This window comes from Trichoplusia ni, chromosome 12, assembly GCF_003590095.1.
Source record: "Trichoplusia ni isolate ovarian cell line Hi5 chromosome 12, tn1, whole genome shotgun sequence".
Lineage (NCBI taxonomy): Eukaryota > Metazoa > Arthropoda > Insecta > Lepidoptera > Noctuidae > Trichoplusia > Trichoplusia ni.
This window is the reverse complement of record NC_039489.1, coordinates 4,081,698-4,109,694: the sequence shown is the minus strand read 5'-3', so window position 1 is coordinate 4,109,694 and position 27,997 is coordinate 4,081,698. Positions and strand designations below refer to the sequence as shown.

At 36.8% G+C, this 27,997-nt stretch overlaps 2 protein-coding genes across 3 annotated transcripts in view; one reads left to right on the top strand and one right to left on the bottom strand.

Moving 5' to 3' along the window:
* Window positions 1-35: 35 nt before the first annotated feature.
* LOC113499276 (40S ribosomal protein S11) lies at window positions 36-3,459 on the bottom strand. 2 transcript variants are annotated; one of them, XM_026879690.1, is made up of 4 exons: window positions 3,372-3,459; window positions 1,983-2,099; window positions 528-733; window positions 36-178 (listed from the first exon to the last, which is right to left on the bottom strand). In XM_026879690.1, exons 1-4 carry the CDS (start codon window positions 3,381-3,383, stop codon window positions 55-57), a joined length of 459 nt encoding a protein of 152 aa, XP_026735491.1. In that variant the 5' UTR covers window positions 3,384-3,459; the 3' UTR covers window positions 36-54. The 2 variants fall into 2 exon arrangements, with proteins under 2 accessions (XP_026735491.1, XP_026735490.1); XM_026879689.1 differs by lacking the exon at window positions 1,983-2,099 and adding an exon at window positions 2,144-2,272 and having other exon boundaries at window positions 3,372-3,398.
* A 332-nt stretch (window positions 3,460-3,791) lies between these two features.
* LOC113499727 (S phase cyclin A-associated protein in the endoplasmic reticulum) overlaps window positions 3,792-27,997 on the top strand; it is a 63,509-nt gene continuing 39,303 nt past the window's right edge. Inside the window, exons 1-15 of the mRNA XM_026880313.1 lie at window positions 3,792-4,124; window positions 10,904-11,064; window positions 12,370-15,033; window positions 15,357-15,534; window positions 16,101-16,279; window positions 16,924-17,013; window positions 17,880-18,038; window positions 18,541-18,711; window positions 19,218-19,382; window positions 19,975-20,123; window positions 20,409-20,650; window positions 21,015-21,256; window positions 22,200-22,280; window positions 22,702-22,811; window positions 23,907-24,027. Of these exons, the coding sequence (XP_026736114.1) occupies window positions 4,040-4,124; window positions 10,904-11,064; window positions 12,370-15,033; window positions 15,357-15,534; window positions 16,101-16,279; window positions 16,924-17,013; window positions 17,880-18,038; window positions 18,541-18,711; window positions 19,218-19,382; window positions 19,975-20,123; window positions 20,409-20,650; window positions 21,015-21,256; window positions 22,200-22,280; window positions 22,702-22,811; window positions 23,907-24,027 (4,797 nt within the window). The 5' untranslated portion in view covers window positions 3,792-4,039. The remainder of the gene's footprint in view (window positions 4,125-10,903; window positions 11,065-12,369; window positions 15,034-15,356; window positions 15,535-16,100; window positions 16,280-16,923; window positions 17,014-17,879; window positions 18,039-18,540; window positions 18,712-19,217; window positions 19,383-19,974; window positions 20,124-20,408; window positions 20,651-21,014; window positions 21,257-22,199; window positions 22,281-22,701; window positions 22,812-23,906; window positions 24,028-27,997) is intronic.

The window sequence follows — 27,997 nt, the reverse complement described above, 5'->3', positions numbered from 1 at the left end:
ACATCAACATTAAATAATAATAAAACAACAACAAATACTTAATCATAAGTTTATTTAGAACTTCTTAAAGGATTTCTTGGAGCCCTTGCCCTTCGTGACTTTCAAAACGTTGAAACGAATGGTCTTGGAGAGCGGCCGGCACTCGCCGATGGTCACAATGTCTCCCAACTCCACATCCCTGGAAACATACAAGAAACGTGATTAGAAAAGCTGTCACAACGACATAGGGTTTATGTATGGGAGGTGTAAAGATCAGTTTTTGGGTTAAGAACACGTTTTTCGTCAATTGGTGTTCGGAAGACCGTCGTGTGGGTATCATCATTTAGAATCGTCTTTAAGATCCGGCTATTGATCACATCAATGAATTTAGATAGAAACATTGTAGAAGGCAGGTAAATAATAATTTGAATTAAAAAAAAACGTAAAAAAAATATCTGTACCGTGCAAGATATGCACATGTCAAGCTTCTTTCAAAATTCACTACTTGGGATATTCTAGACAACATGGATAACTTTGAAGATTTTTACCTGAAGCATGGCGACAGATGGACCGACATGTTCCTGTGTCGCTTCTCGAATCTGTTGTATTTAGGTAGGTAATGTAGGTAGTCTCTGCGGATGACGATCGTGCGCTGCATCTTCATCTTCTGCACGACTCCGGTGAGGATACGACCACGGATCGACACGTTGCCGGTGAACGGGCACTTCTTGTCGATGTATGTGCCTTCAATCGCCTGCAGTTCGGAAAGTACTGCGTTAGTTTAGGGCAAGGGTTGTGGGGTAGTTAGTATTGCAAGCTATTTTGATGTTGTTATTGACTGTCTTTTACCCTTTGATTTTAATGTTGGCTGTAATATTTTGGAATATCGACTTCTACTTGCAAGCAAAGGATGACATATTTATGTATTCAGAAAATATTAATTTTACTATATTTTAGTACCTAAGAGAAGACTTTTTAAATTAGTAGATATTAGGAAATATTACAGCTAACTTCTTCAAATTATTATTATATATTTCCGAAATGTATTGACTTTATCTTGCTTGACTTAAATCAGATATTGGGTTAGAAAACACTTGTCTTCATCACTTGGTTGTCAGAAGACCGTCGTGGGGTATCATCATGTTAAAGTCATATGCAAGTGTCGTAACTTAATTTTATCCTTCACCATAGTAGATGGGTACATAAATAGGCTTGACATATAGGTTAAAGTGGTTCACATTGCCTTTTTAAAAATAATACTAAGGAAGTTTAATTTATTGAATAACTTAAAATATTGTGTAAATATAGTTAAATAAAAGTTAAAATCCGACACCTCAGTTTAGTATTAAATAGGCAAATGAATGACTATAACTTAAATTGGTGTTGCAAAATGAGTAGCTATGAGTCTTATACTAATTTATACAATTATGAACTTAAACATAATGCTTATAAATAAATAATATAATTATTATAGTAACATATTATGAACGAATATGTAGCAGCATGCATACCTTGATGACAATACCTAGCCGACAGTTATCAAATTGTGACCGCCACCTGTATAATTGGTACAGATAATTTTGATACTTTCATGCATTTTGACTATAAAAATGATTATTGATACTATATATGCTTTTTTTTAAATGAAGATAAAAATATATTATGGGTATATAAATAATTTTTGTAGATCAAAATTATCTGTTAGTATAACTTGGATTCACCTTGACGTCTCCAGCCATGCACATGTTAAAGCAAGCCTCTTCTGACCAACATGGACGAGTTTTACGAACCATGGACTACACTAGAAAATTCTTATCTCATTCATCAGAATTTTATTGTTATGAGAGTATTTTTGAGAATTGGTTTGATATGCGCATGACATAACTTTTCTCTTCTGTACAAAATTTGCAGTTTAAGTGTGGTCCACAGTACATAAAAACAAACAACGTAGCCACCACCGATGAAAGCCACCGTCCCAGCGACCAATACTAAAAGTACCACACCTCACGTGGAGTCTTAAATCCAAGACCGACATTCTTTGAATGTCTCATGTCTTTCCTCTTCAGTCCCCCCTTCTTGTTGAGGAAGACCGTAGCCTGCTTCTGAAACGCTTTCTCTGTCTACGGAAAAATAAACACGTTAGTTTTCACACATCATGCGTTACCTCACGAGGAGTTTTGAAACCGAGTCCCACATCTTTGTGGTACCTCAGTGGTTTCCTGCTACGCTTCACACCGATACCCTTTTTACGGTTCAAGAAAACCGTTGGTTGCTTTTGGAATGAACGTTCCGTCTGGAATTGCATCAATGCATTAGTAGATTGTTATTAATTTGAGAAAAACTAACTACAGAAGTGTGAAGTAAAAAAGAAGAAAAAGAAAGATACTAACTACTTATAGTGCTGAAATAAAATAATTTTTAAAAATATCTTTTAACTTAAAAATATGGAACTCTAATATGAGGTAATTTTTTTTGTTAATATTGGTATGCACATAAATCAAGTACAGTTGAATGACTGCTTTATATTTTGCAAGTTCAGTTTTTAAAAGATGAAACAATTACAAACACACTTTTCTTTAAGATAGTAGTATACAGGTAGAACTATTTAAGTGGCATTGGTTTTAACCTAGATTTTCGTACAAAATAAATCTATTTATAGCCATGTAGCTATCAAAATGTATTGGCTGTTAACAAGAAAATTACGCATCCGGGAATTGGGGTAGTATAGTATGTGGTTTTCTAGGTAGGCATGCCCTAATACTTGTGGTATTTTGTAACAGTTATGTTTAGACCTTACTTATTTACAATTTTGCTAGCGGCGCCTGTCTAGTTAGTTCAATTTAAGCGCCTGTTTTAGGTATTGTTAACTTGCAGCGGTAGGCGTCACAGACTTTTGATAATTTACAAACGATTTATATCGACGTAAACATAACCAGCAATTGCAAATATCTCCGAAATCAGCTTTAAGGCGGTATTTAGAAATAAAATTCGATGAGGATTCGTCTAACGTAATGTTAGCGTCACAAATCCATGCATTTAGAGTTATCATTACAACCAAACTAACCTAGTAAATGAGCATACTGTCACTTTCATTATTTCATGAATAATGCTGTTTGAATGATTTATAATAACGTTATAAACATTAAATCTACATGATCACGTCATAAACATTATACATAAAGTTATTTGAAACACTTTTGAACAATAATTTCGATAGGAACGCCGAATCCCACGTGCACCAACTTCCGAACCACATTTTCACAATATCACTTGAATTTCACAGAAATTTAATTTTGAGTAAGAGATATAAGGAGTCATTTAACACTTTCAGTAAGAAACAGCAGCTTTTTAATAAATATTTCCATTATTTTAACGAGAAAACCAACACGTACCTGATCCGCCATCTTGCTTGACAATGAAAAGAGAGCTGTGTTGCAAGCGCGAAGCGAAATTAAATTAATGTGCAGTGTTGCCAACGCCTGTTTAACAATATTAAACAAAAATCAATAAGCACGAAGGTATCTAAAATACAATACTGAATGGCAGACATTAATGGAACAGTTCTAAATAAACTTCTTACTTAGAATAACCGATGCAGGCCATTGCATTATACCATGGATTTAGTAAAAACTGTCTAAAACGTAGTGTTCAAACACATATTTTTTATAAATAATTTGAAGATTATAACATAGGGAATCTAAAATAATACAATACAGTAAGAAACTTTTATAACATTCATTTTATCGTTACATTACAAGAAGTTGTAGATGTAAACACTTATCGATTAACCAAATTTTCTTCCTTCTTGTAACATTCATAAACGAAACTGTCAAAGAGCTAGTTGTTATGAAAATATTCGCTAATTTATTTTTCGCATTTTCGCCTGTTGATAACGTTTAACTCTTTAATTTTCTTTTTTGCATTTTTTATTTTATTTTTATAATATATGTAGCTTTCAAAGTGCGTGCAAATGATCACAAAGTGATTGCTACATGGCCATAATGTCTTGTGCTGTTCCTTTTTGTTTTGTCCAGAATTTTTTGTTTCTGGTTGAATTCCGATGGAGGAAGTAAGGCAGCTGGTGCAAGAAGAAGGCCGGGAGGCGCGTAACCTGGTCGCGTTTCATGTCGCCGTCGATACGCCAAGTAAATGCATGTTTTTATATACTATGTACATAAGTTTGTCGAGATCTTTAGCGGCCGTGGGCGGCAGTATTTGTTTCTGAAAGCGGCGGTTAAGGAGTGCCCGCTGGCCAATAAAGCTCGGTTTATAGCGCTAACATGTCGAAACACAGTGTTTAGTGTCATCTTTGTGTTTATTCAATGGATAGAGGTGAAGGCAACTGGCAGAATGAACACCACCTTTGTGTTGCACTACAGTATGAATATTTTATTACTTCTTTATAAAAAAATCTAAGTTCTTTCTTCTTTTTTATTGTTATTTTAATAGATCATAACATAAATGAATTCATTACATGAGATTTATAACATCATAAAAAAAGTTTTTTAACAATCCAGTGTGTATCAGAATCTTAGTGGGCAGAAGTACTTAGAACAAAATTACCATTTTTAAGTTGTTATGAATTTGTATTAGCCTAAATTAGATTCACTTTTATTTGTATTTTAAATAATGTTACCTAAATTGGCATAACAGGTACTATTTTAATTGTAGTACATTTAGTATGATTTATAAATGCCATATACTTAGTTATTATATTATTTTGTGGGTAGACTGAATTATTAAAACATTATAATTTGGATTGATTAGTAGTTTCTTATGTTTCTTTCTTACCTCCCTTTAATAAACAACCTCTTAAATAGTGTGTTTCTAGAAAAGTAACACTTTTATGTGAAATTGTTGAAAGCATAATTTCACCACAGCCCTTAAATATCTGGATGAGACCAGGTGTTGGTTAATTATTACTTTTGGCCATCCTGTAAATCCCATACCACGGTAGCCATAAATGTATCTTAAATCCGTCCTATTCTTGGTTGGCTCCAAGTGCTGTAACTTCATCTTCTACATCTTCTTCTCTCTGTAATAGCCACTTTTTATATGTAAATAATAAATGAAACCACATTTTGCTTAAAAAAGTATGTATCCACTTGCTATTAGGTCATCAAGTTATATTTAACAACACCAGCTTATACCCATTTGCATATTTCTAAGAATAGTTGACTAATGTCTTGCTACAGTTGTTTTATTATGTTATTGACTTGTTTAGTCATCTGTTTAAATATATTTTAAGCTTACCTATCTTTGAATATTCTATCTCATATACCTTATGAAAATTAGTACCAAAAACAGAGTTTGAAAAAAATAACAGTTTAGCTCTCTGCAATTTCCGTTTTGTCTCAATATCTCATACAGGTATTGGTTCTAAAATTAAAAGAGTGTTGTTGCCATAGAGCTTTCCTTGTTTTAGAATAGAATATTCTATATTGTATATCGTAGAATTACATCAGTGATCTTTAAATATACATAGTATTATCTGATGTACTAAGATTGGAGTATGATGATGACTGAGTATGAAAAGTAAAAATCTTTTCAGAAAACAGTATTTTTGCCAATCCCAACCATATAATGGTTGAAAATAAAATACTATTATGTACAGAGAAGTGACTTTGCGCAAACATCTTATTCACTGCAATAGGGATGATGACTGGGTATAAGAAGAAAAAATCTCAATAGTCCCTCAGTTAGATAATTGAAAAGTATGCGACATGTATTTTTTCCTTTTTCAGAAAAACTAGTATTGACAAAGATTAACTGCTTTAAAGTTTAGGAGAGGAGGCTTGTGACGTAACTACTGAGTAAAATTTATTATACAAAAATGTACAAAAATCTACAAGACGGACACTGCCAAAAGAATTGTCATCATCCCTATTTGATCAATTTATGTCGGCAAGACAACAGAAAATTTCTATGTCCATTATTATTTATTTAAGTAAATAACTTTGATGATCTTGATTAAGGACAATTATAATTTACAAAGCGCCAATATTTGAGAAGCAACTCAGCGAAATCCTTATCACGCAATTCTGGTTTGACTCGAATGATTTACCGGTTTTTAACTGTTTGATCGTGTCGGGCCCTTGCTTTTAACTTAAGTACATGTTAGAACTCATTAATTTTGCACGTGCCGGTAGATATGTCGCTAACATATTTACCATGTCAGTTTAAGTACGAACTCTCTAATTAACATGAATCATTTTTTGACGTATAAACTATCAAATTAAATAGCATTTACTCGCAATCTGGATACAATCGATTTCTATTACATTTAATATGTTGCCGACGCGGCGACGGTCTGCAACTATTAATCCATATTACGATTAATAAAACTTAATTGTCTCTCATTGTAACTACTGAAATAAGATCAACGGTTTCTGTTGCATTCTTAGTTTTAGTATCGAATCAATATGAGGTTGTGTTTTTATGGGCATACAAACAATATTTAAACTTAGAGTTTTATGCTTGTCAAATTACGCTCGAAATACTCTACTTAATGGGCGGTACGCACGCATTATACCGTCGCGCTTACATGCACAAATCTCAGACCGCAAGCACTCCTGTATGAGAGAGACAACATAAGAAAAATTACGACCGATTCTAACTTGGCAGATAGGGACAGACTTATGCGTATCGCTCGGCCATGAAAATTGGTAAATTGCACTCCTGTTCACGAAATAATTTGTGCTTGCACACGAAGTTTGTTTGGTTCTATGAATATTGGGATTAAATTCAGCAGTTTCATTTTTAAAGAAGTCTTTAAATTATAGTGCCAATTAGATTAATTTTCTACTAGTGCAGAAGTCTGGACTTTGATTACGTATTTATACTTACTTAGATAATATTCATTAAACGCTCGCAGTACCAGACGCAATAAAAAAATTACGCGTCGCTGGACAGTTGTTAATTGAATATGGAGCACCCTCAATCAAATTGCTGGGATACAAAATTAAACCTTGAGGTACTCCCAATAAGATAATATTCCGATCATTCACTATTCCAGTCCCGCTACGTATTTTGCGATCTAGTTGAACAAATATTGGTACGTAGATGTATGTAGCTACATGAGGACGACGAAAGCCTCTGTGTACTGAACTAACAATAGTGGTTTCAGTAAAAGCACGGTGATCGATAATGTCGAAAGCTTTTGATGAAATCGGTGTCGAATGACATCCGTTGTAGAAAATTAGATATAACGATTACATTTATCTTATATGTTAAGATCGTAATAGTTTTTGAATTTTTTAACATAATACACATTCGCGTTAACCTAAGAAACCACTGTATTTCACATGAATTTGATGTACGTGATAATTTCATATAACCTTCTCTGCTAAAGCTCGAGTCGCAACATAAACTGAAAAGTAAGATAAAATCACTAGTGTAACGAAAAATGCTAAGACGAATAAATTTGACAAAATATCCTATTAAAAAGAGCGATTCTTAAATGTTTATAATAAGAGAATTACGCTAACAATATCGGAAAACCCACTAGGGAAAATTCCTCCAGAACAATGGTACGTAATTGACAGTGTAAAGGGCAGTAGAAGGGGCAGCTTTTGCTTTTGACATGCAATAACGTGACGTCATTTACAGGGAACTCGCAATCAATATTGAATGTCAATACCGGCCGGCAACAAAGTTTATTACGTGGTATGGTAATTTCGATCTAATCAGGGGTGGTTGCATGCAAGTCTGAAAAATTATTTGCGGTTTCTTTAAAAGTAGCTTTAACCAGTCATTAGCTACAGCTGAAAAATAAAATGGTAATGTTTGGTATTGTGTAGCTTGCATACGAAAGTACTAATCTTTGTAAATTATTTGTAGTACAACAATTTGCGGAGCGATTTCAGACATTGCTTTGTTACTAATAAATTGGCTTTTGCGAAGTTATGTTGTAAAATCATGTTTAGCTACTTTTACTTGTATTAAATAACCAATAGTTTATTATCATACCCATACTATGAACTTGCCCTTCATATTTACTACTACATACTTAGCCAAGATTCCGAAATTCAAAGATTTGGGTGTCCAAAAGTTTAATCTATCTCCTATTATGATTGCCTCGTAATCATACTTTAAAGACGGCGGAAATCTTTAATGTAAAAATCTATTTGGCAAACTGCACAATCGTATAAAATAGGTCATCGCAAACGGAGAACGCTAAAAATCAGAAAGTTTATTCACTTTTTAATTCAGAATGCTCTTTTTTTTACTGCAATCTGTTTAAGCTGTAATTTAAAGGTTGAAATGTAATAGTTTATAATATTATCATCATCCACAGATTATGTCCTCCCACTGCTGGGCATAGGCCTCCCCTTTCTTGTGCCAATTTCATCATCTTTCAATTTCTGTGCCAGCCTTATTCAGGCTCGACCCGAGTTTTCAATATAACCTGTAAATTCTGCGTCATATTTTCTATCTAGATTCTATATAGGTCGCACGCCCGGGCAAATAGCTCCGAGCTCACTATCCTGTCGCGTCCTTTACAGACAAATTAAAATCAATACTGCATGCGATTCTCCCGGCGCAGTTACCTAGCGACGCAACGTACTGATGTTCATAGACAGACATTATATACCACCCTTTATAAATATAGACAGAAGGGGGTGATGTGAGCCCAATGTTTTGAATGATGTTTTATCTGGGGTTTTGGGTCTATTTAGGAATTTAAAATCAGTTGATCCAAGCTTTAAACTTTGAATGCCTATCCTTCTAAACAGACTAACGGATTTGGTAATACATACTTCTGCCCATCACCCAAAGAAAGATCACAAAATCGATCTTGAGCGGTTAGGCTTGCGTTGCGACTCAGCTTGTTTTGTTTATGTCGTATTTTACAATATTTTTAAAAATTTGTAAATGAACTAATTAAGAATAGTGGTATTAAAACTGCGATACTACGACAAGCAGCTCTCAACGTACAAACCTCACTTAAACTGTAATAAGTTTTTATTATTTACCAACCCGAACATAATCTTTAAAAATAATATCACTACTTAAAGATAAAATTTCACTTAATATAGTCGATTATACAAAGAAATAACATGGGCATCCTCAAAATTACTCTTAAAAATTGCCTGGACAACTAAGATTATTAACGGACTTGGTTTCTTGAAACCAAGCCATTAGTCGTCATGTAAGTAATGCTTGATGAATTACTACAGCATAGGTTCTAAAGGTCGCACCCCCCTGGCTGGTGCGCTTCACCTCTATCCCACTCTTTACCGAGCAATTTAAATCAATACTGCATGTTCTCTGGCTAGTTACCTAGCAACGCTTCATAAATGTAATTACGCTATGATGTACAGAGGGGTGGGCAATTTGTAACCTTTTTATAGGTTGATAAAATTATGATACATCAAGATGATGAAGATTGCTAGCTTCTACATTTTGATCACTAACGCAACATAGGTATTATCAGAGACTAGCTGTGCCCGCGACTTGGTCCGCGTGGTTAGGAGATATAAGTTAGGAATTTTTGAACGGTAGACCTCGAAGATGAATTATTTTCCCTGTTTTTTCCACGTTTTCCATTGTATCTTCGCTCCTATTAGTCGCAGCGTGATGGTATATAACCTAAAACCTTCCTCGGTGAATGGTCTATACAACACAATTTTTCAATTTGAAGCAGTAGTTCCTGAGATTAGCGCGTTCAAACAGACAAACGAACTCTTCAGCTGTATATACTACTATAGATTATTGTAAATAACAGATGATGGTCAATTCATATAAGTAACTCTTAAATTATCTCTGATTTCACTTCTATCTGTCTACCATCTGCTTGCGACCACGTTCAGTTTATTTTAGTCGAAGAATATGTCCAAGTTTTTTCTCTTTCGTCACAAACTATCTGGTATTTGGGCATTTCAAATCATCCATAATCTTACCGTAATTATGTGATAATGTAATAATACCGCAAAAATAAACAAATAATATTTTATAACTGCAAAATAAATTCAAATTTAGTCGGCAACTTTAGCTTCGTGAAAGATAAACTTAGCGAACGTTGATGTAAGCACGATAGGGATGAACCAAAGTGGGATGTTTTGAGCGGATGCCAATTTTTGCAGTAAAAACGAGATTAAGTGGGTCACTGAACATTACTGAACAAGATCGTGAGTAATACAATAATGGAAATATAGATATGAAAGAGATAAATGTTCTTTTAATGTCCTTCAAATGGGCTTTCTCGTCTTGGTGTATGAATAATTGCAACGGATTGCCATAAAAAAACGTGTATGACGTACTATGGTGGTTTAAATTTAGTAAGTAAGAGTCTGACACTACTTGCTTCTTACCCCTTACCAGAATACGGCTTTCAAGTTTTCCATTTACCTATCCGATAGCATACTTGGAATCTTCTATTTCTTTTACCGTTTTAGTTTTGTATGAGCTACTGAAATAGATGCACTTTATATTTTATTCACAACGTCTGCGCTAGGCTGCCGATTTCCGAGAATCGATTCAAGAATATTTAGAACTCACTTAATTACATTGACCTTTCAATGCCAGTTAGCTATCCTTATGGTTTCTAGAAATTATTTAATTATTCTTTAACATTGTAGAAGCGTAAATAGATTTTTGTAGATGGGCTAGAGATGGTATCATGTAAAAGATTTGGGAAATGTGCGTTAAAAAAAGGTTAAGTTCTCAATTCTTGAAATTTTGCACTTGTCGCGCATTTTATACACAGTGTTAATTCGGAGTTAAGGTATGTTGTTAGAAACTTAGCTCTACATAAGATTTGATGAAATTTTTTTTGGCTTAAACTCTGAGTGAATGTAAGCTCTCATTTTTTCCACCGTATCAACAATTTATATGCAGAATATTTATACAAACTTCATCCTGAAGGTAGACTTAAACAGCATATCTAAATACAAAGCTACATGTATTACAATTTGTGGTTCAGACCGAATATCTCGCAAGCCGCCCCGCGCGGGCGCTCCGCCGCCTCGGCGAGCGACCCCGCGCGCGGCCGCCCGACTCCGCTCCGCCTCGGCTGGCCGGGACAAGCGCTCCGAACTGAGGGCGCGCTACTGGGCGCTGCTGTTTGGGGATCTGCAGAGAGCCGTAAGTACTAACGAATTATGATGTATGCTGAGAATTTGTTGCGCCGTTTCTTTTTCTCAGCTAGAGCACTTAGGAAGCGGTGAAGGGTGGGCGATACCGGTAGCTGTCTGTGTAACTTTCCCATGCAATAAGTGCTACTTTGTAGCCTTTTTTGAATAAATGGATTTTGATTTCTTTTTAGATGATGATGATGTTTAATCCTACTACTATTATAAAGGCGAAAGTTTGTAAGTATGGATGTATGGATGTTTGTTACTCTTTCACGTAAAAACTACTGAATAGATTTGTGGAAAGCGGGATCTGACATTAAAGTAAACTGCAACAGTTAGTGAAACGGTTTCATTTGAAACGCAGTTGATTTAAATCTTATTTTTAATGAATGCCTTTTAATCTGACCTATGTAGTCTTTAGTCACTCAAGAGATAAAGATACTATCTAAAGTTTCTTTATTAAAACATTGCTTTGACTGCACGAAAGAAACCTCCTGTTTTACATGCAACAGTTGTCTTCCTTAATAAAAAAGGGATAACGGATCAGAAGATTCAAAATAATTGTTCCATTTTTGATTTATTTATTTATCCTATATGCCCAATGTGTATAGAGGCAGACTGATTCAATGTTAGTTGATATAAAGCCATTGAAATACAATTTAACTAGCTTCCATTTTCCAATGGAATTATGTTATAGACAGATACTTTACGACAGCAAAAGTAAAATTGACTCAATCAATAAACTGAACCATTTCGCCCCTAAAAGCTCGGAATGGCATTACAAATATAGCATAGACGTGTTGACCTCGGCTCCATTCTAGGAATAAACCTCCCTTTAGTGCACCGGGAATACAAAATCAATACTCTCCGTGTCTCCGCTGCAACCCGCAAATTGAATATGATGGATATAGTATCTGTAATTAAATTGTTCCGGTACTAAATTGCAGGGAGTTATGAATATTCAGTAAAATGGGGCTTTTGTATTTGAGACGGGATGTAGCGATGTAGGGCGCTTAATGAGACGTATTGTTCAGGTTTTGGTGTGGACGGATTGAGGGGGTGGTCTGCGTAATTGGTCACTTGTTGTGGCCATGATTTGATTTGTCGTCACGATATTTTGGCTGGGTTTAGTCTAATGTTAAGGATGTTTTTGTAAGTTTCTTAATTGAATAATACTATTTTTAATCTGAACGATCATTTTGCTTAAGAACCATGGATGGTTTTAGGTATATTTTGTGTTTTTCACCATTTCGAGTTATTCGTTCACGTGACTAAAGTTTATAAATTTTAATAAATATGTTTGTTTTATTGACAGATTGGAGAAATCTACAACACCGTTGAGGCCCATGAAAACCTAAACGAGTGCCAAGAAGTAATACTAGTTTTAGAGAATTATACACGTGATTTCAAAGCATTGGGAGAATGGTTTAGATTGAAATGGGAGTACGACAATACTCCTCCACCGCAACGGCCGCAGAGCTTAGCATGGGAGATAAGAAAGACTGATTTCGTACGCCCCGAGTCGCGCAAAGGCCACTCTGTGAAGAGTTCGCCATCAGTGTCGGGCAAAAACAGCCCATGCTTCTCTGGACACAACACTCCAAGTGGTAAAAACAGCCCAAACCTAACTGGCAAAGCCAGTCCTGGTAGTGGGAAAATCAGCCCGAGAGTCACAGGACATTCCAATACTAGTCCGAAAGCAAACGTAGAGTTTTTCAGCAGCAAAATCTCGTCGAAAATTACTGCTAAACCTGAGCCTAAGTCTGCTAAAGAGATATCAAGACTGTCCGATATTAAGGAGAAGGATATTAAAGATACAGCAGAAGAGAATGGTGTCGTTAACAATGTTGTAACAAAAGACGATGACAAAGAAATTAAACCAGCTAAAGATGCTCCAGCTCCAGCAGTTGAAAAGGACGATAAACCGGTAACACCGCCTGTAGTAGAGATAGGTAAAGCAAAAGAATGCCAAAATGCTTGCCCCAAGCTGGTCGTCATCAAGTCGCCAAAGCGTATGGTACAGCAACAAGAGGATAATAAAGCATTACACAACAATGATTTATCTAGCCAAGCTAAGGCCACCATTGCAAAACTTGATGCTATGGAAAATGAATTTTTAGCGAAGCATTTGACCGAAACTGCAGCTAAAAATGACAATCAACTGAATCTAGACAAAGAAGCTGATATACCCGTCAAAGGTCCAGATTTAAGCAATGGTCTCAAGGAACCAGCTGATACTGTTAGTGACGAGATTAATTGTGATGAAGAAAATGTTGGAGATGATAACATCAACTTTGATGAGCAAGGAAGTGGATCCACAGAATCTCCTGAAAAATCTGATGATAATTTCGCCGATGTGTCCAATGAAAGCTCTTACAAGTCAAGTGATGAAAAATCACCACCAAACGAAGTTGTAGATAATACTACAAATAAAGATATTGAGAAACCAACTGTTGTACAAGAGGTAAAAATTGAAACTAATCGTAATGAAAACTCCATCTCTAAAACTCAAGATGAACAAGACGCTGAAGAAAAGATTTGTAATGGAACTGAAGAATCCAAAGACAGTAAAGATACAGAATCATTGCTAGATGATAAAGAAATATTGTCAAGCGACGTTAAAGAGACTAAGAAAGATCAAGAGTCTAAGAGAAATGCAACTGAAAAAGTGAATGCTAGGCCAGCCTATTCCCAAGCCGCAGCTAAACCAAAACCAGTGACAACACCTAAAGCAGAGCTTAAAACACCGACCAGGCTGATTGCTCGGAGCAAGACTGTCGTCGAAATGCGGCCCAGTGCAGGGCCTAAGGGAACAGTATTCACAAAACGCAGTCAAGCAAGCAAGTGCAGCTACCCTTTCAATCTCACAACTGGAAGGACTAGTCTATTTGACGCTCCGACGAATAAGACTGTCTCAAAGAAACCGGTCAATCGTGCTCAAATGGGTTCTGGAGATAGCAAGAACACAACCAAAGCTGATTTAAAGAAACGTCCGCCTCGTCCAGTTTCTCTGAAGATAAATGAAAAAGGAGACAAAAAAGAAAAGAGCAACCCATCTTTTGATAAAAAAGATGGCGAAGAATATAGCAGCTCTGATACAATTGTAACACAGATTGACATGTCCCGTATTGAATCCAGTGAAAGCTTGAAGACTTTAGTCCCTGAAGAAGCGGACGTTGCCAATTCCGTCGAAGTATTAAACGTGGATCATGTGAAGACCGATAATGATGGCTGGCTCACTGTAAAGTCTAGACGCCTGAGTCGCGAATCAAAGAAGCAATCGAAATCGCATTGGGCGAATAGATTCCACCAACCGTCGGCGACAACAAGCTTGCCAACATTAAACATGATCGAATCTCCAAAACAAGAAGTTAAGGAAATAGTTTCTACTTCAAAACTAGATCGCGCAAAATCTGAGCAGCCACAAAATAAACCAGAAAAACCTAAAGTATCGAAACCAAAGGAATTAAAGGAAGCTAAAAAAGATTTGTCGATAATCAGACAGAAATCTGACGTCACTGGTCTCAAAACTCGTACTTCTAGAAGCAAGGCTTTGAAGAGAGAGAAAATCAAAGAACCGAAGGATGATGGATCAGAACTTACTAAGAATCGCTTACATTCCTCTTTGGAAAGTCTGACTACTGGGTTAGCAAGATCACAAGAGAAAACCCAAGAGACTTTTGACTTCGACAAATGGAAGTCGGAATTCATGACGACATTCAAATTCTTAGACGAAGACGATCAATTGAACGATCATAACGAAATCCTCAAATCAGCTGATCCATCAGAAATGTCGGAGATTGCGGAGATGACGTCACAGATTGAGGAGAATGAAAGGAAGATCAGTTGGGCGTTGGATTTCCAGTCTGAGGTTGATCAGAGGAAGCTGTGTGAGGAGGAGGACTTGTTGAACAGACAGATCATGGAACTGCAACAAGTTTCCGATATAGATTTGGACACTGAAACTGATGATACTGAGGTGATTATTTTGTCTTTTCTTACTGTTTATACATTGCGTAATTGAAATACGGGGTTGTCTCCAATGTCCAATACGACGTTTGCCCATATAAATGAACAACTTTCTTTGAGAAATTAGTATAAATGCCTTTTCTTCATGACGATTTTTGACAATTAATTTCGAATGTTGCATTTTCCTTCCTTTTTGTTTTGGGAGGTTAAGTTCACCGGGGAATTCAAATAGTTACATATTTTATCACGTATTTCCTTAACACCCTGTACATAATTCTGATGATTCGATCACTAACAATATTTTAAATAACCATTTTATTACTATTTTCGCAGACTGATGCTGAAATCCTCTGCGAAGACACATCAGTGGGCGCTTCATGCCAGTCTACCGAGAACCTCTCTCTAGCGGCGAGTCTAGAAGACCAGTACGAGACGGCGCTAGCTGGCATGTCGTGGGCAGAGCGTGTCGATACCCTCGGAGCGTTGGAGGCGCTAGTGGCTAGGGATCCAGGTAATAGTTGATAGAATTGTGTCGGCAAGATTGTTGGACTAGGAAACTTATGTGATATTGGCAAGTATGTAATTTAGGCGTTGTCACTAAATCGCTACGCCGGCATTGCGTTTTCTCCCCGGGACAAAGAGATGGCGACTGCAAGTTCGGGGTATATTTTCGATCCTGCTTGAATTTACCTTTGTGGAGTAATTTACTCTTGTAAAGTACTCACTTATCTAATTTAATAACTGTCTACATAATTCGTGAGAAGGGTTCTTAATTTCCTAAATATGCGTTAAGTTTATTTTTAAAATGAAAACTTGAAACTAGCAACCGAGAAACACCAAAGTTGTGACAGCAAAGAATTTTTCTTAAAAGGATTATTGTGACGTAGTTAAGGGTAGAAGATTCTAGAGTCTAAAGATAGTGGTAGTCCACAAACACAGGTTGCTTAAAATATAAGGTCTTATTACAGTGAAAAAGTTCCTGTGGGATCAGCTTCATGGGCCTAAAAATAGTGTATAATCTTTAAAGATGTGTGCCGGTGTAATACTCCTAGCCTAAAGTGTAGATGTCCCGTGCAGGCCGCGCGCAGCAGCTGCACGCCAAGCTGTCGCAGGGCATCCGGCGGCGCGGCAGCCTGCAGGACGCGCTGCGCCGGCTGCAGCTCAAGCAGGCGCGCGCCGAGCGCCAGAGGCTCGAGTACCAGACCCAGCGCGCCAGGAAGATACACCAGCTGCTGGCCAGGGTCGAGGAGGTCAAGGTTAGTTGGATGCGGGGAACACTACACTGCTGTTAGTAATTTAATTCTTTCGTCCTTAAAGAGTTTCACAAACGTTTAATTCACATTAAATTATGTAACGGATTACTCACGCGTATTTATCGGGGGTGTCCGACTAGTTCCGGAACCAATCGGAGTCCTTAATCATGAGCTGACGCGGCGATCCCGGTTGGGTCCGAAACTAGTCAGCGGTAAATATGCGTGAATAAACCATTACATCATTTAATAATGAATCAGTCTCACGATAGTTTAATTCACATGTTAAAGCTTTGTTTTCCTAGGATAATCTTCTTCTAGTGACGTCATTCACCGCTATATTACGGCTGCTATATGACGGTACCGCTTGCCTAGAAAACCTAATGTTTAGACACCCCGACTCAGAACAAGCGTTCACGAAGCTCGTGGTGACCTATACCACTTGGCTATCTTTGCAGCCAATTGAAATATGAGATTAAAAATATACATGCTATTAGAGTGACTTTTGGGCAGAGTCAGTGTCACTCGGCCATTACCTGTCATTTTCTGTTCTGAAAAAGTGATCACATTTAAGGCTGTACACGTTAGGTATTCTTATATCTGCTAGTCACACTTGCGGTGGCAATTAATATGCTTCGTTCCTTATCTAGGTTGCCAAGAACCAATTGATTGAAGAAAAGCGGTTACGTATGGAGAGGCGATTGCAGAAGGCAGCTGAAAATAGAGACCAACACCTAAAGGTATAATATATTCACTGGATTTACTAAAAATCAATATCACTCTACCACACCAAACAACTTTTATAAGACGACAATATTATAACATAGGATATACCATATGATTACGTAGCCAAGTTTCATATTACAAACCCATTATAGAAACTTCGAATACCAACTTTAGGATGTTACCTCAAGACCCATTTTTTATGTAAACAGTTTTGTGTACTGAGCTTCTACCCCTAAATCGATGAACCCAGATTTAAACCTACCTACAGCCCAATTCCAACTTTAGATCGTCTCCTTAAAACCCATTTTTTATGTAAACAGTATTGTGTCCCGAGCCTTCAATTCCAAAAGGAATAGATCGATGACCCCACTGTTAAACCTACCTAAAACCCAATACCAAATTTAAGACTTTATCTTAAGACCCATTTTCAGGTAAACCGTTTTGCGTACCGACCCACTACCTTTCAAAAGGAATAAAATCATCATTGGCCTAGCCTTTTCCCAACTATGTTGGGGTCGGCTACCAGTCCAACCGGTTTCAGCTAAGTACCTGTGTTTTACAAGGAGCGATTGCCTATCTGACCTCCTTAACCCAGTTACCTGGGCAACACGATACCCCTTGGTTAGACTGGCTGTCAGACTTTTTCAAGCTTCTGACTACCTGTAACGACTGTCAAAGATGTAGGAATAACAGCCGGGACCCACAATTTAACGTGCCTTCCGAAACACGGAAGAACTCGTTATGACAAAGATGGTCACCCATCTACAGACCAACCGCGTCAAGCATAGGTTAACCTGTGATCGTATCACTTATGCGGTTATGGCTTAGCCACGAGCTCCTCAAAAGGAATAAAATGCTAACCCTTATTGTCTCCCACCAGGACATAGTCCGCAAGGCCCACGACGAAGAGGAGAAACTCCGCGAGATAGCCTTCATCAAGCAGCTGGAGGCCGAGAACAGGCGCCACGAGTTCCTCGACCAGTGTCGCTCGCACACCACCCGACTGCGGCAGATGAGGCGAGACAGACTCTCCAAACTGGTGAGATACAGCCTGTAAAAGAAAATGTAGCTTAACACAGACAGAATAAGAGTCATTTTTGGTAACTTTAGTCCTTGAGCTGTGAGGTTCTGTATAAGCATTCAAATCACACGTGAAAGGAACTGTCAGTTAATGTTCCTGTAAAAGAAAATGTCACTTAACCCAGTCATAATTATTGTCATTTTTGCTCTTCCCGCATTATTAACTTTAAACTTTGAGCTGTGAAGTTTTGTATAAGCAGTCAAATCATACGTGAAAGGACCTAGACTTGGAACAAGCATTTGTGGATCATACGATTATATTTTTTTATTGGGGAATAACTTGCAGCACAGTTGAAGTTGTCATGGCAACCTAAGAGTATATACAACTTGATTATCCGTGTAGTCAATTTGCCTAAAACATCCTTGTAAAGTCTGACCTTTCAATAAGTTTCTCCTCAAAATCTCAATGAATGGAGATCCGAAATGATTTCCATTAAATTATATTTTTTGCCTTTTTCCAGGAACAAAAAGCAGCTCGCGAGGCGGCGGTAGGTGCTCGCAGGCAAGCGCTAGAAGCAGCTAGGAAGCTCCATGTGGAGACACTTTTAGAGAAGAGGAAGGAGAGAGACGCCAGGGTCGAAGAACTGAAGGAGCTGAAGAAACAAGAGAGAGATGATGCGGCAAGAGAGAAGGTGGGTTTGTAAAGAGTAGAAGATGGTTTATTTTGTGTTTTTAGAAGGTCAGGATTTTTCAATATTGTAAGTGATAGAGGATGTCTTAAAGGCCATGTTGTGCTTTGGGCATAGCTGTGTTGATAAGTTCTTAATATTTACTGTTTTGTAGCTTTTGCTGTTACTCTATATTTTTCCCACTTTTTTATACATTCAATTCCTTGTTTGTTTGTTTGTCGTTCCGGTCCTAATGACAATTTACAACTAGTAAAACGGCTAGGCCGAGTTTTATAAAATTTGAATGAAGTGACATTTTGACCTTACGATCCAATATCGGTTGTTATTTTATTTAGATATTATAAACTCATTAAACTGTAGTCATTATTGAAATCGCTCACAGATTGAAAGACTCAATAGTATTTCTCAATCGACGGAAATAAAGGAAACCTTTGAAAAAAGGCGATTTCAAACAAAAAACCAAAACATAAATTTAAGTTTTCAAACAATAATATGTTTTATTCGTATAGGCCGAAGGTGTGAAGTCCCGCCTGTCAGCGCTGGCGGCGGCCGCCGAGCTGGAGGCAGACGCGCTGCGCTCGCGCATCCGCCACAAGCAGGACGCCAGCCAGCTGCGCCTCGACAAGCATCTGCAGGCCATACGGGAGAAGGCCACCACCGGACCCCGCCAGCCGGTACGCTACGGAGAGAGAGAGGAAAGACAGGACTCAAACTCGCTGTACTGCGGGTAATACCGCGGTATACAATAAGCCAAGTAGCTGTTGCCCGCAGAATGATCTCAAGGGAACATAAAATTGTGATAAAAACTATCCTATGTGTTAATTCAAGTTTTAGACTATTTGTACATATTTTTTTAAACCCGTTCAGTGGATTTTGCTCGAAAGAGTAAAAGCATCCGTACATCCATACGTACAAAGTTTCACGTTTATAATATTAGTATGATAGCCACGGAACTTGGTACTAAATATCGGTATCATAAAATTACGTAACTCTGAGGCGAACAACAGTGAGCTTTAAATGGGGCTTTACTCCTTAATAAGATAACCCGATAAGTGAAATCTCGAAAAGCGAAGATGACGATTTGCCGTTATTTTTCCATTTGCACCTTCGGGAACCTATTTCAGTTATAATCAACCACAAGGTTTTAGTCAAAATTCTAGTTCTTCTAATGCATTCGTCGATTCGTATTACTTGAATACACACCTCACATAATATCCTTTATAGTTTTATAAGCATTAACTGAAATACATATTCGATCACCCACAGACCACATCAGAAAGCCAAGACCAGACGTCCAAAGAAGAGAAGGAACTGGAAGAAGAAGCGCAAAGACTGGAGCAGGAGCGACGCGAGCGTGAAAAGCAGAAGGCGATCAAGAAGAAAGCCAGGAAGATCAAGCAGAAGCTGTTGAGCACGTGAGTGTTATTTCTTGCGCCTATTTTTTATAACGTCAACGCATTAAAGATGAATTCAGCTGTTTTATGAATTTAACATTTTCTTAGTTAGATATAATATACTTTTGATTGAATTTGCCTTGCGCAATTTTTCGACTCCGTATTAAATAAAAAAAGCTGGTTTAAATAAAATTATAAAATAGAAGAACTATGATCAGCTTAGTTCAACGATGTAACTATTCTAAACATTAAAATAATTCAAGTATTCCTAACATTTCTTTAACGTAACAACAATTTCTCCCACAGAAGCAACGAAACAATCGTAATGGATGAGACAACTATCATAGAATTCATAACACCGGCCACAACTAAGACATGCAAGGTCATACATCAGATCTCACACATCATAGAGCCTCTTATGGAGTGCTCGCACGACCACCACCACGAACACAAGAAACCAGAACCCAACGGCGTGGAGGAGACCGAGAAGAAGAAACACAAGAAGAAGAAGGGAAGTGCAGAAGAGAAGAAGAAGGACAGTCCTGAAGGTAGGTGTTTTTAAGTATTATACTTTATTTGACAGTTGAAGTGTACGAGTTTGTTCTTTCTTGTTACTATAGTAGAAAGGAAGGCGGAAATGTATAAAGAATAATACTAAAAAAGATGTGAACAAAAGTATGTATTGATTAGTTCTTGAGGAAATGTTAGCTATACATACTGTACAAGCAACAATAGAAAATGTTGATTCATAAATAACTGAGTTTGATTTAAAGAGGATAGTAAAAAAAGGTAAATTAGTTATAAGTTGAAAAGATAGTCGTGATATAACACATAAAAGTAACTAAATTCATCCTAGTTACAAGACAAACTATACAAAGCAATTCTCTTAAACAAACCAACATCCCACCCCAGGTAACAACAACAAAGAAGATGTAAAAGAAGATCCAGAACCTTCTTCAAACAAGAAGAAGAAGAAGAAGGGAGGTGACAAAGACCGTCCCAAACTAACCAAGACCAGTTCCGTCTGTTCGTCTTTGTCTGACATGAGCTACGGATCCACGAAGACAGAGAAAGCTAAACACGTGATAGAGATGCCGTTGTTGGAGAAGCAGCTGAATGAGCTGATGAGGATGATGGAGAAGTTTACTAAGCCGGTCAGTATAGATACATTATTAAATGATGTAATGGTTTAGTGACGCGTATGTATCGGGATGGCAGACTTGTTTCGGAATCAAACGGAGTCTTAGTCATGAGATGACGCGGCGGAAACAGTAAAGTCAATTTTGATAGAATTTGTTATTGTAATTTGATATGTTAGCTAGTAAAAAAAACAGCAAGAGCGCTTATGAAGCGGTTAAGGTTAGCTGTATTTTTGTGCTGTCTAGAGATAACTTTAACCTGAAAAAATGTTTCTTGTGAATATGAGTTTATGATTCTCTCTCTCTCTCTCTCAAAACTGAATTTGAAATGTACACTTAGATATTATGTACTTTAACTGGCTGCATACATCGTGAGTCGTAGTGACTTGTCCTGTATGTTTTCAGTCCACCAGGCTGTTAAACGACACCACTTCAATTAACTTTCCATAAGACTACCATGAACAAAGTACTTCTAATTTATGTATTTCAATTCAAACTTCACCATAGTTATGAACTCTTGTTTATAATTTATTCAGAGTGGCCCTAACATTTGTATTATTTGTCCACTAGCTGATGAAAAACATAAAATCTATCCTATTTGTTAGTCTAGGTTATATACCATCTGTGAAAACAAGTTTCTTCTAATAACAAACATCCATCCATACGACCTCCGTGGTTGGGTGGCGTACGCACCGGTTTCAAGGTGTCGCTAGCTCTGAGGTCTCGGGTTCGATCCCCGGCCGGGTCAATGTAAAAATACACATTTATACATTGTCCCGGGTCTGGGTGTTTGTGGTACCTTCATTGTATCTGAATTCCATAGCACAAGTGCTTTAGCAACTTACTTTGGGTTCAGAACAAAGCATGTGATGTTGTCGGCATTAAAAAAAAACTTAGGAGCTTATAATATAATATTAGTAGGATGTTATACATTTTAACGAACCCTTTTTTATCGTAGGGCCCTAACTTCCAACGCGGGCGTCTGGGCGGGCTCGGCAAGCTGTTCACCATCGGCCTCGGGGTGCGGCTGCGCAGTGTTGTGAGTATTGTACCTTCTATTATACCTTTTATGTACTGTTGGGTAACAAAAGGAATGATTGTATTATAAAAAGACAAAAAATGGATCTTGAAAGTGCAATAGAGACAATATTAAGCTGATTTAAAAAAAATGTGTTAGTATTTCACGAAAAATAACTCTTAAATGTTGCTCTTTTAGAACGTAGTCCATCCGAAAGTTGTCTGTAAAGTATCACTTTTAGCGATAAGGCCGCTTGTGTCAGCAAGTAACTATTGATTTGTATCCAATCTTTTATGTATATGGTTTGCAATAAATAATATTCTATCCATCTATCTGTTGTTATCTCTATTCATAAAAAATAATAATTCGATGCACAGTTGTAACACGAAAACCATTAGAACAAACGTACTAGACATTTACTAAATATACAATATTTTGACAGCCGGCAGTAGAAAAGAATTCGCTCCACAAGATCCACCTTCTGAAAGTGATTGGACAACTGCTGGCGATCGCTTCTGATCGAGAGGATGCCATCTCGCAGTTTACCCCCAAGTAAGTTTAAAACCACGAACCATGAAGTTTTTATGTACTATGCGCAACTAGAGCCATCACTGTAACGTCTTGAAAGTGCCTGGACAACGGGATACTTGAAATAAAAATTTTTGATGTTGATTATGATGTCAAGTCACATTTAAACAAAAAAGGAAGCATTGGTATATTATAACGTGTGATGCTTAGTTTTTTTCACGACGTATTAGTTTTGATAACTTTCGTTAACCTAGAGTTAACTAGCTGTTACCCGCGACTTCTTCCGTGTGGATAGAAGATATAAATTAGGATTTTTTTAAATCGGATTCGTTTTTAGAGTCCACGCAACTTCTATTGATTCTATTAATTATGGTCCTTGTCCATCCAAAACGAAGTACTTGCCATCCAACCCCAAGCACATACAATCTAACACCAAGTACTTAACCTCCAACACCAAGTACTTACCATCTAACAACAAGTACTTACCATCCGACACCAAGTACTTACCGTCTAACACCAAGTACTTACCATCTGACACCAAGTACTTACCATCTGACACCAAGTACTTACCATCTAAAACCAAGTACTTACCATCTAACACCAAGTACTTACCATCTATCACCAAGTACTTACCATCTAATACCAAGTACTTACCATCTAACACCAAGTACTTAACGTCTAACACCAAGTACTTACCATCTGACACCAAGTACTTAACGTCTAACACCAAGTACTTACCATCTGACACCAAGTACTTACATCTTACCTTGTATCTTCTATCCACGAAGACGAAGTAGCGGGTAACATTTTATTTTATACTTTCATTGCAAACGCTTTCTTAACACCAAGAGCTAAACCAATGTAATATTCTACAGCATAAAAAGATCTACAAAAAAGTCTTAGACATCATAATAATATGTCTTTCTTTTAAGATTGGCTCTTTTGGCTTATAATTTTATTCCAAAACATTTTTACGAAGCTGTTTTTGTTGAGATGGTACTTATATAAATACGACTACTTTGACAAGTATTCATTTTATCTTTGAATAAATACTGTAATGATGTTCCTAATCATCCTATCTTTCCATTTCCTACCTTATTACGAGCATGTTTAACGCAGGGCCCTGTACACGGCGGTGACGCTGGTGTCGCGCACTCTGTCGTCGTGTTCGCTGAGCGCGGCCTACGCCTGCAGCAGCAGCGTCTGCGTACATCTCGTCAAACTGCTCAGCATGCAACTGGTGAGTACTACCGCTATAGCTATTCATTGTTTAATGATGCAACGTTTTACTCACGCGTATATGTCGGGTCTGCCCGTTTTTCACGAGTGGTCCTTCTAGTAGTTCTACTGCTAGGATTGTTGACCGCAACATAGGACATCATAATCAATCATAGTTTAATATTTTGTAATCTGCTTGCTGTACTCATATCACAAGCTACAGTAATACTGTATCTTTACCAAAATAAATAAGTACTGTACCAAAATAACTTTTGCTCTTAAATCCAGCTTGCTTATCGTGTCATTATTTGTTTGTGTTCATTAATACCAATAAAAAGTTTATCCACTTACCATTTAGTAAAAGAAGAATTAAATTCAAGAATTAAAAAACCAATATTGCATAGTGCATAAATTCTGTAAATTTGTAATAAAATGCCATCTAGCGAGTACTTCTAAAACTGCGAGGGTGCTACTGTTGACGACTGGTACAACAAGATGGCGCTACAAGTACCATTGAGAGGAAAATCAATGTTATCATTTTCAGACTATCATAATAACTACAATATTTTTTAATGGAAGGTTTTTATTCGTTTTTAGTGACATAAAGTACATTTCTTAAAAAAAAAGAATGAAAGCGTAAGAATAATGGTATCTTTTAAATTAGATTTGATAGTTTTATAGCCTCTTACATTTTATGACGATTTTCAAAATATTTAGTTCTCTTTGCGGGAAATAATTGGGTAAACGGTATGACGAAATCTCAAAAAGATTCTTTCAATTAGAAGAGAATTGTTCGCTATGATTAATAAATTTAACGAGAAAAAGTATTATCATGTTTATCCATACCGATAAACAGTCGCATCTTCTCGGAAATTTAGCAACGAACTTTAATATCAATCCTTACATTATCGACAACTTTAGTCCTAAAACATTAGGTAGTCGGGCACTCAAAGGGCTCCCGAAACGATCAAACTCGTAGTTTTTGGTTTGACTCAAATACGTTTTATCGTGTTCAAATCTCGTTTGAGTACTTTTAAAAGTTTTTTTGATCGGCTCGTTTTGTATAGAATAACTATACCCCATTAGTCCTAATTTATTTAAGTACTTTAAAAAAGGGAAACAATATCGGTGTGTCTTATAGTCAAAAAGTCGGTTTTAAACTTATGTAAAACCAAAATAAACATTACAAAATCAAATATGCTATTAAATATATAAGTCCTTTATTTATCTTATACGTGTTTATATAATAAGGCCTACCAAAATTGTTCACCAGTCTTGTTTAAACCTAGTTTGAAGCACATCCAAAACGTTTGATCGTCTCCAAAACCCTTTACATTCGAACTTGATAAGAAAACATTGCGAGCACAGTAGGTACCTGATTGAAAGTACCGAATCCCATCAAAATTAACTAGCGGAAAAACTACCCTTTACTGCAAGGGTTGCTTTATGCGTATGTCCGAAACTTTCGTGTAATCACACAAAGTGCTCTAGATTACCCTAATTTAGTTTTTGATGAAAAAATGTTATGAATTTTTTTTTGGTGATGTTAGGGTTGTCGATATCGTTAAGTTTTGTGTTGTTTTTGCTGGATTGAATTGTGCTGTGTTTGGTACTGCGGTAGTTCTCTTAGTACTAGTAGCCAGCGCTAGCGGGCTAGAGTGAAGTGTGGTAGTTATGTAGTAGACACGTTTATTATTGTGTCCTTTTGGAAAATGTTGGTGGTATGTTTCATTTTCTATTGTCGGTAAAACTAAATAGCTTTGCTTAACTTGAGACTAGATGGCGTTGTGTGAAAGTTCTAGAATATTTATTTATTTATTCAAAAGACGCAAAAACTAATGTATAAATGCTGGTGTGGTCTTCACTTGGTATATTGCTTCTTAATTTAACTGTTTGAAAATACATTTTAGCCAGTCGTTTCATGCCGTATTTCGAGCCTTCCAACACATTTCCAAGAAACGAGTCCGACTCGCCTCACGGAAAACAATTTTAGACTCATTATATTAATATAACTTTAGACTACGATACAATTCCTGAGTCCTGGACAGTACTTGTATAGGCACTAGAACTTTATTCTAAGCCGTACTTTCCTATAGCAATCTCCTTTAAGTATAGAAATCACGTTTTCTAATCGTTGCTATCCAGTAGCCATTCCCCGTTACAGTAATGCTGTAAATTCAGTTCGGTCTCGCCCCTTTACCAAGAGTTCGTGACTGAGTATATACTTGTTTGTCTGTGTATGTGTGTGTGTGTATGTGTGTGCTGCGGTGCGACGCTAGACGCCAGCCATGAGACGAATGACGAACGTGGTTTTAAGGGCTGTCGCGAATCGTTTTGTTGTGATCGTGAAGTTGAGTGTGGCTGAAGTAAGGGGAAGGAACGAGTTACTTGGCTAAATGTAACTCGTGTTGCTTTATAGGGGTTTAGGAACAGAGAGAATATGAAGTGAAACTAAGGTATGGTTTAATTAATAACGTAGGAAATTTTTTGCAGGTCTACATAAAAATATCGGACTTTACTAAAGTATACTAAGTTACGAAGTGCAGTATTTTATATTAATAAGTTTAGTTATTCCTAAACACCTACCATTCGTACAGTCAATTTTCATTTTAAATAAAAACTTTGTTTATTCTTCATACGCGGCAGCCCTGTGCGGTACCGCCAGTAGCCCGTTGAGTGGGTGGGCGTCCTAAAAGCGCCGCTAATGCATCGCGAGCGACCGTTCACACTACACGACACACTCGCCCGAATACTTGTACTAGTGTACAAAGACTAGTCAAAATATTTCCAATAGAAATTAAGATTGGTATGTAGGTATTTCAATCAGACACTATATACTAAGTTCTCGATAGGTTTCTATCCAATACTTGGTACACGAGAAAAAGATTAGGTTTCTGTTCTATTGAAATTGTGTAACGTTAAATCTATACTTCTATACTAATCTATACTTACTAATCTATAAGAGTTTGTTTGTTTGAACGCGCTAATCTCAGGAACTACAGGTTCAAATTAAAAAAAAATTGGTGTGAATAGACCATTCATCGAGGAAGGTTTTATTCTATATATAATCACGCTGCGACTAATAGGAGCGAAGATACAATGGAAAATGTGGAAAAAACAGGGCAGATGTAAATCATAACTTATATTTTCTAACCACGCGGACGAAGTCGCGGGCAACAGCTAATTAGTAATATTGAGGTTATGATCGTTACAAAGAAGTAAGAACAGTAGATAATTAAAATACTCGAATTGTAAAGTAACATTTCAGTTGCCCTGTTTAAACAGCGCCAGTAACTTGCCTTAATGCATCCTTCATTTAAAATCCGCAATAACAATTAAAATAATGAATTGCAATATTTTTTTATAATTGACGGTAATAAAACATCAATTTGAGACGAAGGCAACCGCAAGATGTCTGTCCAAGACAATGAAATACACATTACTCGCTCATAGTTATAAAGATTTTATCGAAGCGAAAATTCGCTACCGTGTATTGAAATAAAAATCCCGGTATACCGTACCGTAAGCTTTTATTGTTCGTTATAAAACCTAAAAAAAGAATCGTCGCCTTCTAATTAGGTAGTTACCGGCCTTTGATACAAATTCTGTAGTCGTTTCGTAAAAAAAAGTAAAGTTTTTTTTTCTTTTCGATCGGCGGTTATCTTGAGGACAGGTCTAAGATATCGATGGGTTTCGACGTGTTTCGTTGTTTTTTGTTTAATGATTGTATATTTTGTCGGTTTATCCGGTGGTTGTGGGTTTGGGATTTGTTGTATCGTAATTTTAAAACTTTTTAGTGACTGTGTATTGATGGAAGTAAGTGTCAAAGGTTTTTTCAGGGTCAGGAGTTTTATAGAGCTCGTTTTATAATTCCTTTAAAGGCAGCAGCATATAAAATAATTTAAAGCATTTTATTGTGTTAATTTGGTTTTCCAATAGAATAACCCATACTTTTGAATTAAATTAAATGCACATAATTAATTACAAGACAC

Bases quoted from the DNA above. Each gene is read 5' to 3' on its own strand.
- LOC113499276 (XM_026879689.1), bottom strand. The intron at 734-2,143 runs GTAACGCATGAT...TCCGAACTGCAG, and splicing joins GTTTCAAAACTCCTCGTGAG to GCGATTGAAGGCACATACAT. The intron at 179-527 runs GTAAAAATCTTC...GTATGTTTCCAG, and splicing joins CATCTGTCGCCATGCTTCAG to GGATGTGGAGTTGGGAGACA.